General features: G+C 41.5%; 1 protein-coding gene across 1 annotated transcript in view; it reads left to right on the forward strand.

The window, feature by feature from the left end:
- The first annotated feature begins 168 nt into the window (after positions 1-168).
- tdrd12 (tudor domain containing 12) overlaps positions 169-14,243 on the forward strand; it is a 28,263-nt gene continuing 14,188 nt past the window's right edge. Inside the window, exons 1-18 of the mRNA XM_061077296.1 lie at positions 169-192; positions 773-937; positions 1,058-1,194; positions 1,767-1,886; positions 2,083-2,138; positions 2,304-2,389; positions 2,733-2,910; positions 2,941-3,008; positions 3,093-3,208; positions 3,256-3,345; positions 3,464-3,515; positions 5,321-5,400; positions 6,441-6,521; positions 7,284-7,344; positions 7,994-8,101; positions 13,145-13,330; positions 13,469-13,622; positions 13,750-13,877. Of these exons, the coding sequence (XP_060933279.1) occupies positions 169-192; positions 773-937; positions 1,058-1,194; positions 1,767-1,886; positions 2,083-2,138; positions 2,304-2,389; positions 2,733-2,910; positions 2,941-3,008; positions 3,093-3,208; positions 3,256-3,345; positions 3,464-3,515; positions 5,321-5,400; positions 6,441-6,521; positions 7,284-7,344; positions 7,994-8,101; positions 13,145-13,330; positions 13,469-13,622; positions 13,750-13,877 (1,890 nt within the window). The remainder of the gene's footprint in view (positions 193-772; positions 938-1,057; positions 1,195-1,766; positions 1,887-2,082; positions 2,139-2,303; positions 2,390-2,732; positions 2,911-2,940; positions 3,009-3,092; positions 3,209-3,255; positions 3,346-3,463; positions 3,516-5,320; positions 5,401-6,440; positions 6,522-7,283; positions 7,345-7,993; positions 8,102-13,144; positions 13,331-13,468; positions 13,623-13,749; positions 13,878-14,243) is intronic.

Raw genomic sequence — 14,243 nt, forward strand, 5'->3', positions numbered from 1 at the left:
GCTAGCTGCCAGCCGCGGGTTAGCGTCAGGTTCAAAATGTCGACTTCATTTTCACTCGATCGTGATTTGTCTGTCAGCGGTTGTCACGTCTCAATCCAGCTCACCGGCTCATTGTTGTCTTACAGTTTCTGTGTCTGAGAAGCGGCTGTGGACTGACACGGCCACAAAATGTCCAAAATATCTATTCTTAAGGTAAGTTAGCCTTTTAGAGTTAACGTTAGCTAAGGTTAATTGTTGATGAGATGGTTGATGTGATTGCTGGAGCTTGCTTTGTGGTTATAAGTGGAAAGTGCTTCATTTATTTGGGATTTTCAGTAGGTGTTGTTAATTTCAGCCTGATCAGATTTGATAGTTTTTTATTTAATACATTTTAAATTTGAAAGCCACTCAAAGACAATGATGAAAATGTACTTTTTCTTACATAATCATAAGACAAATCAACCTAGCAAATTTTTATAACCATAATTATTCGAAAAAAACTCCAAAGTTACCTGAAAAATGTATGACCTTTAGAAAGGGCAATAATACATTTGTGCAAACATTGTAGTTATTGGTTAAAATTGAGAAATGACTCACAATTCTGCCAATGGTTTCACAAAAAACATCAAACTTGGATTGTACGTTTTTAAATGGTTTTGTCTTTTCTGTGGAAGTCAAAAGATTAAAAAAAAGACCAAATAGGAATAGATATTTTAATTGTATTTATTTGCTATTGAAGTGAGTGTGAATCTACTTTATTTGACCTGTAAGTAACAAAGTTGTTGAACTGCAGGTTGAGAACCCCTCCTGTCTCTGGGGTCGGGCCGTTGGGAGTCGGGGAACTAAATCAGAGACGACAGAGGAGTACGACAGTATGTTGTCTCAGATTAACCTCTTCTACCACGGCGTTACCAAGGACCTGTGCAAAATGAAGCCCACGTCAATAGAGGAGGGACAGGTAATGCCCACCTGCTGTCTATCTTCACCCATAGTCTTGCACACCTGCTCCAGGTAGGAGAAACCTTCCTTCCTTGAACTGGAGGTGAATTTGATGAGTGTTTACTGCATGTCCCTTCAGGTGTGTGTGGTGTACTGGTCAGTGATGAAGTTGTGGTGTCGGGCCGTGGTGGAATCAATTATTATGGATTCTGTATCCTGTAAAGCTCGCTGCCTGCTGGTCGACCACGGCGAACGTCTCGTCGTTGCTTCAGACCAGTAAGATTAGAACATCACTCCTCCACAACACCAGTCCACTGTCATTTTATCTTGTCTTGGGAGACTCAGTAGATTTTAACTACTGCTTTTTGCTTGCCCTGTTTTTACAGAAAATTGGCATGCCAGAGAGATGTTTAGTTTGTATGTGTGCATTGATTGTGTATTTGTTTTGCTTTTTTATTTCCTCAGCCAACGGAGGTTTTGTTTTTACCCCTGTCCATTAGTTTTTGTTGGTTTGTTTGTTTGTATACTGGATTACACAAAAACAACTGAACAGATTTCCAAGAAACTTGGTGTAAAGATATGGTGTAGGTTAAATTATGGGGTCGGTCTGCATCATAGAACTGATCCAGGAATTTTCTCTTTCTTTAACAATGTGAGATAAAGTATTTTTCCAGGGTACAATTCATGGATCTTGATTCAATTAAAAAATCAGGGACATTTCGAAGACTGATTCTATGAGTGTGTAAAATGTATTGAATTTGAGGGGACTGTTAGGTCTTGGTGGTGGTGATATGCCACCTACTTAGTGCCGTCGTAGTTAATTTGTTTTTTTACTTCTGTCTGATAAGGATTCGAGTTGCTGTACAGAACTTCCTCCAGCTGCCGTTTTGGGTGAAGAGGTTCCACCTGGCACGAATCCAACCAACAACCCTGCGAGTGTGTGTTTACCAGGAGAATGCAGAGCTTATGTAAGACAACCTCATTGCTTACCACTGTACCACTGAACAGTAGATGGATCTGTGAAGCACAACACACTATATAGGCTGTCTACAGTTCTTAAGTAATTTAAATACCCATTGTGTGTCCGTGTTGTGAAGTTTCATCTTTATTGTAAAACTAAGACTACATCCACACTAATTCGGCCCTTCTTCTTTTCCTCTGCAGTTCGACCGCTCTTTGGGACAGCTCAGCTACGCTTTACCTACACAACTTGCTACAAGGTGAGCAGCATGGCAGACAACCGCTTTGTTTTTCATTTCATCTATTTATATTTCACATGTTCAAAGAACTTGTCCTCTAAACTGTTTTGCAGTAAGAATGATGTTAAAACATATTTATATTCTTGAGGAGATACTTTAAAAATGTTCTTCTGTTTGAAATCAAAGCGTCAACTTGGACAGAGGCTGTGTTGCTTGAATCTGACTCAGACTCCACCTCCATCGAGCTCTACCTAACTATTGGAAACATCAAGGTGAACTTTTACCTTCCAAGAGTAGGACACAACAAATGCCATTTATCAAGAAATATATTATAAATAAAGTCAAAATGGAAGTATTTTATTTATTTATAGTTAAAGTATTTTTTAACATTTAGTTTTTACACATAAGGTTAGATCATATATATGATGTGTTTTTGATCTTATTGTTGATGACATTATGGTCTCTTGTTTAGGTTTTGTTTTTAGTTATTGCATATGTTGATGTCTGTTTTAACTTGCATCTTCGCTTTTTGTATTTATTTACCAGATCTTATATTTTTATTCTCAAAGAAACAAGTCACTCTAATTCCATTCATATTTTTTTTTGTTTTTCCAGATCTGTGTGAATGATGACCTTGTGGCCAAGAGGTTTGCATATTACACTAGAGAGTCTGCGGAAAGCAGTGAGTTGGATGAGGTGGATCGATTTCCCAACATGTTGTCCTCCGGCATCTTAAACCAGAGTGCCTCCACAACCTCACGCAAGCCGACAGCAGTAACACAACCACCTGCTGGTAAACATACGGATGTGACTGCCTGCTCAGGGTTTTTGGGCAGTGATAGACATCAGGGTAGAGCATGTGATTGGCTGACAGCTCCCTGTTCGCCTCAGGTGAGCAGCTCTGCTCATTGTGTTAATATCAGTAGTGCAATGAATATTCACGCATTCTGACCTCTGACCTCGCTGCTGTGTCAGAGCCAACAGCATGAGCTGAGGACCTCTAATGGAGACTGTAGGCCAAACATCACAGAAGAACAACTGTCTACTGGCAGCCAATCACGGAGCAGCTCTCAGACTGCTGCTTCAGAGAGGTAAACACATACTATTCAAGTAAGTTAGTAAATAAATCTAAGTGAAGTTACCTGCTTCTTTGTTGTTTCCGTGACTTGTCAGAGGACACTGACTCCTCTCTGGCTGCAGCTCTGAGAAGAAACCTCAGTTTGTTTAAGTGAGGGCTGATCTCAGTCACATACAGTTCCTCTTATCTGATTGGCTGAAATCATGAGCACATCAAACATTATTTAAACTAATTGGTTGATACTGAGAGAGCACATCCTCTCTTACAGGTTCCTGAAGTTTCTGAATCCTGGCAGCAGCTATCAGCAGGCGACTCACCGTGTAAGTACATATCGGGTGTTCTTGCTCCTGAAGGTAATTTATTTGAAAGAACAATGATTATGTTCAACACGATCGCTGAATGGTGAAGGTATATGTGACATAGCAATGCGCTATGCAAACTATTTTCTGTGTCACACAAAGAAATTTAGGAGCACAGTGAAAGCAACTATTTATTATGTACATATTTTTGCAATTGATTTCATACATATTTAATGTGTTTGTGCACATGTTTATGTTGGATTCAAGTGAACAGAGTCCTCCATACACAGTCTAAATGCTGGCACTGTAATGCCGACTGTTTATACTACCTGTAAACCTCGGTTTAACCACAACATAACAACAGTGGATTATCAGGTGTAAAGAGTTGCAGAAAACAAGATGAATATAATAGAACAGTATCCATCAGGCCACTGATCCTAATGGCTCTAAACTGAGTGGTTCAGACTGGGCTTTCCTTCCACAAGGATATGGAGTAACATATGAGTATCCCCTCTCCTGCTTGGTTCCTCCCACCCTGGGCAAATCTGGAAAGGGAGGGAGTCAAGCCCCTCTGGTAGTTTCCAGAACCTATACTTTGCATTGTGGTGAGCCCAGTTATATCTAGCTGGAAGTGCTCTACTTCCTGCACAAGCCCAGGTTTGTTCCCTGTCAGAGAGGTAACGGTACATGCCCCTAGAGCAGGGGTGCCCACACTTTATAGGCTTGTGAGCTACTCTTGAAATTACCAGCTCAACAAGATCTCCCCCCCCCCCCCGGCGCACGACCCCCTCTGTTTCCGCGCCAGGAAACACACTGAAAAATGATTTTAAACGATATTGGGGACATATTTTATATGATATAAATGATTAAATATGCATCCCATAGTTTGTATTCCCCTTCTGTTGTCCTGGAGATTTAATTTTACCAATTTTACCAATCACATTATTAAATGTCCCCCTCTGCCCATCCATACAGACACACAAGCAGTCATATAGATAAAAAGTGAGAGGGGGGGGGGGGGCTACGTATTCCCCACATAGGTTTGATTGGAGAATACATAATTTACCCTCCACACCCGACATAGCAAACAGCGGAGAAGTTCTTGAAGATGGATGATATTAAATTAATAATTTAAGTGGAGAAGTACAGTGAGCTGTATGATCCTCAGCACATATGAGACAAAGAAGACACATGTTGGGCTGTGTTGCAGTTAATGTTGGAGCAACAAGTAAGTATAAATAGGCTGATAACAGCAAAAGTATGTGATATTATTAGCGCGGCGCTTAAGCGTCCGGTGTGAACAGCCAAGCGCCGGCGCTCTAGGGATTAGCGCGGCGCTTCGGCGTCACTTCCGCGTCCGTTTTGAGCCCGGCGTGACGAGCAGTCCGCCCCGGTTGACGTTCGCAACAGGCGGGGGGCGTGGCGGCGGCGACGGCAAAAAAGTTGGTCCGTGCGCCGGAGCGTCCACGTGACTGCCTCTTGTCCAGTTGTGCGATCGACCCACACTGCCTTCGCGATCGACCCACACTGCCTGCCCTAGAGCTAGTCTGACATTCCAGGGTCAGCACATCAAGGCTCCTGCCTTTTCCTGCCACCCTGCTTGCACAACACTGTTGTGCGATGCCATGGTCAGTCTGCATGGGGGTGGCACCATGTTGTACTTTTGCGCTAGGCCAAGCCCCATGGGTGAAAGGCTAGCCACTAAATGCTCACTGGTGTGCTCCCCTCCCAGCTCTTGTTCCAGGAAGGGGCACTGGTTTCCCTAAGGCGAAGTAACCCTCATCATTTCATCGGGTTTACTGAATTGCCCTTTGTGTCTCTTGCAGGTGGGTGAGCTTGAAGAGCTGAATGACTGTCTACCCAAAGAGCTGACTTCGGCCTCCAGCCCCTGCACAGGACAGGAAGAGTACGCTTTTAACTGGTCTTTAAAAATTCTGTCACTTGACCATTCATCTGACCAATACTCGCTTTTCACTTTGACATACTGTCAAGTTTCATGAAACCTCAATTTTATCATCAGGGCTCCAAACTAACTTGAAAAATATAAACAAAATAATCATAACTAAAGCTCTGAACTGCGCAAGGAAATCTCTAACTTGGTGCATTATTAAAAATGTTAAGGTAGGCCTGTCACAATAAAACATTTTCTTGGACAATATTTTGTCACAGAAATTAATTTTGAATTGTTATTGTCATCATAGTGAAACCATTTTAAACCACTGGTATAATGATAATATTATAGTATAATCATGCAAGTACACCCTTTGAAAGAACAATTCACTTTTAATTCTATAGAATATTCAGTCAGTCATTTGATATGAATTAAAAATAGGTTTAAATAAAACATAAACCATTCACAACCAAAGCAATACCTAAAATGGACTCTTTATATTTATCATTTGTGTGAGTGAGATATTCGGTTTACAATGTCTCTTTTAGGGATGTCCCGAGAACCGATACTTACGATACCTTACGATACTAAGATAACAAAACACCGACGATGCCCATTTTTTTGAAGCACCGTAAGCACCGTGTGCGCCGATGCAAGCAGCTGTTAGCAACTTAGCATTAGCATCGGTGCTCCGCCAGTCGATGTTTACATTCAGAAAAAGATGGCAACTGCGGCTGCAGCGTTCACCGCACCTCGACTTGTTGATAAGAAAGGCAAAAAGAGTCGTGTATGGAAGTACTTTGCGATTGAGGCAGATGAACGTGGCGTTATCACTCACATGCGTCCGCAACTACCGCATAACCCACAGTATATGCGCAAGTACATTAAACTACCGTATGTGACATTAACAACATCCAATGAATGCACTTTTGGAATCTTAGAAAATCCTTTTTTCTTTTACCGTGGTATCGAAATTGGCATCAAGAATCGTGTTATTTTACTGCTGTTATTTTAATTTTTGGTATCGTGACACCCCTCGTCTCTTTGTCTTTCAGCTGCAAAGGTAGTTCGGTAGAGTCAGGACCGGCAGAGACTGAGAAGAGGAGGAGCAGTGAATTGGCCGGCACTTGTTCACGGTGAGCGGCAACTCGGAGGACATACAAAAATGACTATCAGTGCTGGAACTCGGTTAGACAAAAGTTTAGAATTCTTGTAGAGTACAATAACTGATAATTGCTGATCGTAGTGGTAAGCTGATCGTAATGATAATGGAGGATCCTTTGTCGCGTTGGCATCTGATGGTGGTGGACCACGACCGAGGCGACGGCTGATGACGGATCCTAACTGGCGGCATTGGACAATGACTGTGGACTATAGTGGATCCCATCTTGATGATGGATCGTGATCTTGCTGGCTGCTGACCAGAGACTATGATTGCAGCAGGACTACTTGACATATAGTATTGAAGTTATCCTTCAAAAATGTTTACCCTCATCGATGCTGCTAAAAACTTTAATTCCGATGATGTTTTCCTACACTTGACATCTATTGCACTTCTGTCCGTCCTGGGAGAGGGATCCCTCACATGTGGCTCTCTCTGAGGTTTCTACATATTTTTACCTGTTAAAAGGGTTTTTAGTAGTTTTTCCTTACTCTTGTTGAGGGTTAAGGACAGAGGATGTCACACCATGTTAAAGCCCTATGAAGCGAATTGTTATTTGTGAATGTGGGCTATACAAATAAATTTGATTAATTGCATTGAATAGTGGAAAAACAAACAATTGAATTCTAATGCAACATTTTCTTTATATCTCTTGTAATATCACATGAAATATCATGTTTTTGTTATATGTTATAAAAAAATGTTGTTTTAATATGGGTGTTGTGTTTGGCCACAGGCTTTTGGAGTGGTTGAACCCGGAGCCTCTGAGCCTTGATCCAGAAGCTGCAGATGATGCTGTAAGTTTTTTAAAGTTAGTCTTACGAGAACCTCCCCTTTTTGGATTTGGCTCCACTGCATGTCGTAGTTGTCTGCTGTTAAAACAGGCAGGTGTTTGCTGCGGCTCTGCAGCGGAGCCGCTTTGTGAGATTACTGATATAATTTATTTCCTTGATTAACAGTCGGGTTATGTACTCAACTACATGCCAGGACACTAGACACTGGACCGCACTACTCAAGGAGGCAGTGTAGACACTCTTATCAACATGGGCTCCGAAATAAAAAGCAAGCTGTTTCGCAGTGCAACCATGCTGTTGATGCAGGCAGTGTGGCCCAAGGGACAAAACCCACTGAAGCATCTCTTGTCATAATCAATTTAGTCATTACCTGATAGCTTAAAAAATAGCCTCATTCTTTGTGGGGCATACACAATCACCTCTGCTTTTTTCCAGAAGGGTAGTAGTTCTTTTTTTTCATCGCAGTGTTAGATGATTTTTGCGGAGGTATTTATTAATTGAAAATGTACTCTGGTTGATGTATTGATCATTAGATTCAGCTGTGGCTGTTGCTCTGTTCCAGCTTTGCTGCAAAATCTGATTTAAACTATGCCAGAAAGCACTTCATTGTGTTGTCTTATTTCTCTTTGTCTTGTCTCCTGACTGGTCACAGGTTGCTGCCAGTGAGTCCAGGTCAAATGGGGTTCTGGTGCACTCTGCAATCCCAGTTCAGCCCTGCACCAGTTTGGATGATGCCCCCATCACTGAAACTCTCCGCTTGGTAAACAAGAATGTTCACTAAGTTTTGTTTGAAGTTGTTTATACTTGAAAATGTGAAAAACTAATGATAAAAAATAACAGTAAAATACTGATATGATTTCACATTTTCACCACTGATGACAGTTTTAAAATTCTTTGGCTTTTTCCAAGTTCTGGAAAAATAATACAAAATCTGAGAGAAGGAATCCAATCTTAATTTTACACTGTTAGTAAAAATTAATAAAGGGTTTTGTTACTATATTTATTTATTTCCACGTTGTTAAGGTTATGCTAGCCTTTTGTAAAACCATTACTAAGCTTCTTTGTATAGTAGAAGTTGTCGATGTTCCTGATCCGAATCTAACTTGAGTCTGAGCTAACCTGTATAAGAGAGTCAACCCAAAGAGGCCCAAGAATGAATAGGCTAAATTCAAACACTGGCTCATTAGCAGCTCTTTAAAGTTTTCTTTCATCCTGTCTTAGAAATGTGTTCCACATCTACCAGCTGCTGTGTGTGTGTTGTTGTGAGCTTTCATTTCCTGTGGTTTTAGCGGTCGTTTATATACGAGAATCCTCTGAGGTTATGGTTATGAAGTTTTCTCTAGATCGTTGATGAGTAAATGCGTGCATGCGATTCCAAACAAACACAAAGAAAACATCTTTACTGTTCAGGTCCTGAATACCTTGTGATAAGTATTTGTGTCTATTGTTTTAGTGTAAAGGAAGCGCAGGTCAGCAGGATTGTAGTGTCAGCACATCCAGAGTCGGACATGGTACAAATCAACCGGTGCTTCTACTCTTATGCTGAAGCAGTGGCGCTAATAATTTGGCAGAGGTGGGCCGTACTGCAAACCCTGTAATCACACTTTTTGTTGCCAATGTTCTTTAACTTATTTGAGTGTGAGCGAGTGTGGGCTGGGCCTAGGGACGGGAATCGGCAGGGACCTCCCGATACGATACTATCACGATACTTAGGTGGCGATACGATATGTATTGCGATTTCTGTGGGTATTGCGATTCTGTAAGTATTGCGATTCGATATTACGATTTCCTGGGATTTCTTTTGGTTATTTTTTTTTTTTAAATACTGGACCATGGAAAAATGTTGAATCATTCCTTCAAATACAACACAGTCAAATTCACTTAGAGCTTTACCAGTTTTATTTCAAATATTAACATTAACTTAATGACTGCCGGGCAGCCAATAGAGAAAATAAATAAAAATGTGCCCTAGTATTGAATAGCCCCTGTCAACTGCACACAAACTGACAGATTAAGAAATGTATGCCACTTAGGCTACTTTTAAACAATAAATAAAAGATAAATTAAATAGAATGAATAAAAGTTTACTTAAAATATAAACTTTGAAATAAACAAAAAGTAGGCTATTGTTGTTTGCATGTAGCCCAGTGATTCTCAAACTGTGTGGCGCGGAGGCATAACCGGTGGGGCGCGCGATCGGTAGGAGGAAATGTGAGGCGGGACTAATATTATAGCCGAACTAATGTTTTGACATCTGCATCTCTTTAACGGCGGAGCAATAAACAAATCGCTCTTTCGCCGTAGCCAGGGGTCTGCAACCCGAGGCTCTGAAGCCGCGGGCGGCTCTTCAGACCCTCTGCAGCGGCTCCCTGGCAGCGCACACACTCAGGCCCCGGGGCTCCGCCCCCACTCACTTGCTCAGAGACACACACAGGAGATCAGAGTTCGTTCACGTGAAGCAGGCGGTTAGAGACAAACAAGAGAGAGTGTTCAAAAACCAAGTTGAAAAGAAAGTACGATGAAACCTGTCTTGCTCTTGGGTTCACAGTCAATGTGGTAGGACATGAGAAGACCAGTGTGTATTTTATGTCTGAAAAGTGAAAACTCTATGAGACCAAACAAATTAGGAAGACACTGAGAAACATTACACCCCAGTCACATGCATGTGTTCTTTTTGGTTGAGCTTTATCATCTTTGTAACAAAGTGATTTTAATTTAATTAATTTGTTCTCTATTATTGAAAAAGTACAGACTGATGGAGGAATGTAGTGATAAATGTCACCAAAAGTACTTCAATTATGTTGAATTTAAGCAAAGTTATGGCACTATTTTTTTAAATAAGCGACAAATGTCACAAAAAGTTGTTTGAAAAATGATTTTTCAAACAACGTTTTGTCAGAAATTCCTGAAAGTAATGTGGATTTAATGTTCATGTGTATGTTATGTAAATACACATGTTAAACTTGGCCAATTTTGTTGCTCCCCCAATATATCCCCCCCGGTATAAACCAATAAATATGTTTTAAAAACAATATATATATATATATATATTATTTTTTTTTAAATCGATTTGGGAGGCAGCATATCGATTTAAAATCGTCATTCACAAGAATCGCGATTTGTAACTGAATCAATTTTTTCCCCCATCCCTAGCTGGGCCTGTGTGTGATAGTCAGGGCCGGCCCTGGCAATGTTGGCGCCCTAGGCGGGGTTTCAGAATGGCGCCCCCCCCAACATACACATGCAAATTGTCATGCATCCCCAAGAACTTTTGGACTGTATACAGATGCACACACAGGCAGACAAAATTGTAAGCTATAAAAAATAATAAAAATATATAATAAAAATATAAAAAGTCTGAAATCAGCTGTACTGACAGCATATCATGTCATGTCGACAAAAATAAACATTAATGATGAATTGGGGTGATTCTACCTCTATATTGTTCTTTCTTCTCCTCCCCTACTTTGCTGCGCTTTCTGAATCGTGCACCTGATAATTTAATCCTTTTTTGACTCATCTTCAACTCTTACCACAGTCTAACACGCCTCCCCACACACACACACAAGAGAGTATGTGCTTGTGTGTTTCTGTCTGTTTAGACACAACTGACAAATGTGTGGATTAAGCAGTGTTTGGCAAGTTACTGAAAATTAGTAATTAGTTACAGTTACTAGTCACTTCTTTTAAAAGTAATTGATTTACCCCACCAGTTACTGTATATCAAAAGTAATTAGTTACTAGGGAAAGTAACTTTTAAGTTACCTTTATGTCTGCTTTTTAAATGTAATGAATATGAACAGTACTGAACAGTCAAACACAATACATATATTTTTTTAGACCTATTTATTGTAATCAACAGGGCAACAGGCCCATTTGTGGGTCATTTGGTACCGGGCCGCACAGAAAGAATAAACATTTTACATGTTTTCTGTTTTATCTAGTATCCGGTAGTTTTTCAAAAATAAAACCGTTTTATTTTGAAAAATTACCGGATCCTCTGCGTTATGACTCATGCTTTATGCATGTCAAGACGCTCGTCTCGGTCACGTCACTTTTTCGCTGACCACAAACCAGCACGGTATTTGTCGGACCCATTTGTCATCAAACCAGATGAATCCAGCAGGTCTGTTTAAGAAAAAGATCAGCTGCCCGAGATCGCAAATGACGGCGGCCCTTAAAGTATGTTTGAGAAAACAACTCTGCCGGTGTCCTGGATTAAAGTCACGGCAGAATACCCTGAGATCGCCACAACAGCACTTACAACTGTGTTGCCATTTCCGACATCATATCTGTAGTGACATGATAGATCGTTTGAAATATATCAATTTTCAGTGTGTTTTCCGGCCCGATTTGCTCGCAGCGAGCGAAAAAAATAGAATAGACCCCGGAACCATCGCTGCAGATCGCGAGCCGGCCGCGGCGCTGCCCGCAGCTTCCCGGCACAACGCTGCCGGTGCGGACAGCCCAATTATTTAACATGGGCGCGGAAAGGAAGCGGACAGCTTTCGTGGCGCCTCGCTGCGCTTCTATCTCCGGTGCGTCCCCGGGTTTAGAAGATGATGTTGTGATGTGAATGTTTTGGTTTATATTGCATGTGTCACGTCATGATTAATCAGTCCCTTGTGCCGCCCTCTCGGCATTTTGCGCCCTAGGCAACCGCCTACTTCGCCTATGCCAGGAGCCGCCCCTGGTGATAGTGTAAACAACTATCTGCTCAGCTTTTGTAACAATATTCTTTCTCAAACTCCCGGCAGGTCTTACACAGGTGTATAAGCAATGTAATTTGTCTGGTTTTTCACTGAGGAAGACAAAAACTTAGTAACTTCCTAAGTAATTTTCACACTGCGTATGATAGTGCACACAAGTCACAGCATACCGGATCTCTGAACAGTGCAGGTGGAGTCAGCGTTAACTTGACAAGCACTCGGTCTGTTGTCAGTCTGCCATCAGAGATCCCAGGTTTGATCCTCAAAGCATACAACCTCAAAACAAGCTGCTCTCCCTTCTGCTTGATAGGCTCCGGTATTTGCAAACAGTACACAAGATAGCTTCTCGAGACAATAACCTGCCATTAATTTGTCTTTACTGAACTTTTCCTGTAATTTCTCCACAACAGGAGATAAATTCATAATGAAAGCAAACAGGCAACAACAGATCCTTTAATAGGCACAGCGTTGGCTTGGGACTAGATGGAAGGGGAGATATCGCTGGCACTTAGGGATCGATTAATTGATGTCTCTTTTTAGACACTTTAGATTCAACAGGTCACGCACTGCTTGACTTGCTTTCCCTGACAGCACACCACTGGTAGAAATAGCAGCTTTGGAAGTGTCTCAGTGATCCACCACTGGACCTTGACTAGTTGAGACTATTTGGCAAAAACTACAGACACTGACAGTAGTAGTTTGACACTATAGCACTATTTGACTAACATGACTATGGAAAAGGGCCACCAGTACCAACCACAGCTGGCACCACAGTAACAGAAGAACTCCTTCCAAACTTCAACTGAAGGAGCTCCAGGAGCCAGTTTGCCCTTGAAGGCTTCCCCTTGGCAGGGGTGACCAGAGACAAAGGGAGATGATTGGCTCGCTGCAGATCTTTCAGTGGCCTTCCCCTGATCAACTGCAGCTGTCACTGACAAAAAGACTAATGATGAGATGATGGAAAGCCAAATAAACTTTGGGATCTTGTTTTTGTTTGTAGACTTTCTATCAGAAAGATGTTTATTCACTCTGACTCCAAGCCACATTGGTTAACTCCACCTGATTTTTGGACATCGTGATCAATCTGTTTCTAGGTGCTTCAGAGGAAGAAGTACAGCACTCTGTCTCCAGCTGACTGTTACAGCTGGCCAGCTGTGTCTCGAGGATGCAACACCATCATCGTGTCCCAAGTTGCTGACCAGCCGCTCAGCTACCTAGCACCACTCCTCACCCACATCCTACTCAACTCCATCTTCAGTTCCCTCACCTCCAGCACAGGGGTGAGTATATGAACCCCGATCAGGAAGGTGTTTATGGAATTAAACTTGCATACTTTACCATATGATCTGATATTTTTGTTTTCAGAGGGTGGTGCTCTAATTTTGGGATCTGATCTTTCTGTGTTGATTGGTATCCAGCCCATTGCAGTGCTGCTGTGTCCAGGCTGGGAGAAAGTCCAGCAGGTGTATGACCTGCTGGAGGATTTCAAGATCAGCCAGGTGCTCCATCCCATCGTCCTGCTGCTGGGTGTTGGGAAGGACGAGGCCAAGACTATCAGGATCCCGAAGAACTGTGAGCAAAGCACATTCTTAGTCCTCCTGATCTGCTGGTGATCAGATCATGCCTCAACATTTCTATGATTATTAATGAGATCTCCAAATGCAGACACATGAGTTCTTGTATCTTTGAATTTTAACAGGCCTGCTGTTAGTGACCACACCCTTTAGTTTTGTCCGTCTGCTGTCTTGTCACTGCTTCATGTTCCTGCGACTTCATCACCTGCTGTTGGATGAGGCCGACCAGCTCTTCACTTTCGCTCCGGATGAGGTAAACATCATTCTTTATATTTGTCAGCTACTGGGCTAAAGTAGCTGCAAACAGTGAACAGCTTTAACAATATTCTAATATAAAATGTATTATAATATACAATATTTTAACTAATGTAGAAATCACATCAGTTTGCAGTGTGGAATTAAGATAACAGCTTCCTTTTTTGACCTGTCATCTCTTTAAAATAAATGTTCAGATGACGACATCTGCTTCCTTTTTTGCTTTTTTTCTCTAAGGTATACACATGTAGGAAATATAAACAAACAACACACACATTGAAAAGGAACCAATTAGGGAGGGATATTTTTTTCTCTGCAATAAAATGATTGTAAAATAGATCAGGCGTAGTAAGTAATGGTTTAT

Source organism: Limanda limanda, chromosome 8 (assembly GCF_963576545.1).
Source record: "Limanda limanda chromosome 8, fLimLim1.1, whole genome shotgun sequence".
NCBI lineage: Eukaryota > Metazoa > Chordata > Actinopteri > Pleuronectiformes > Pleuronectidae > Limanda > Limanda limanda.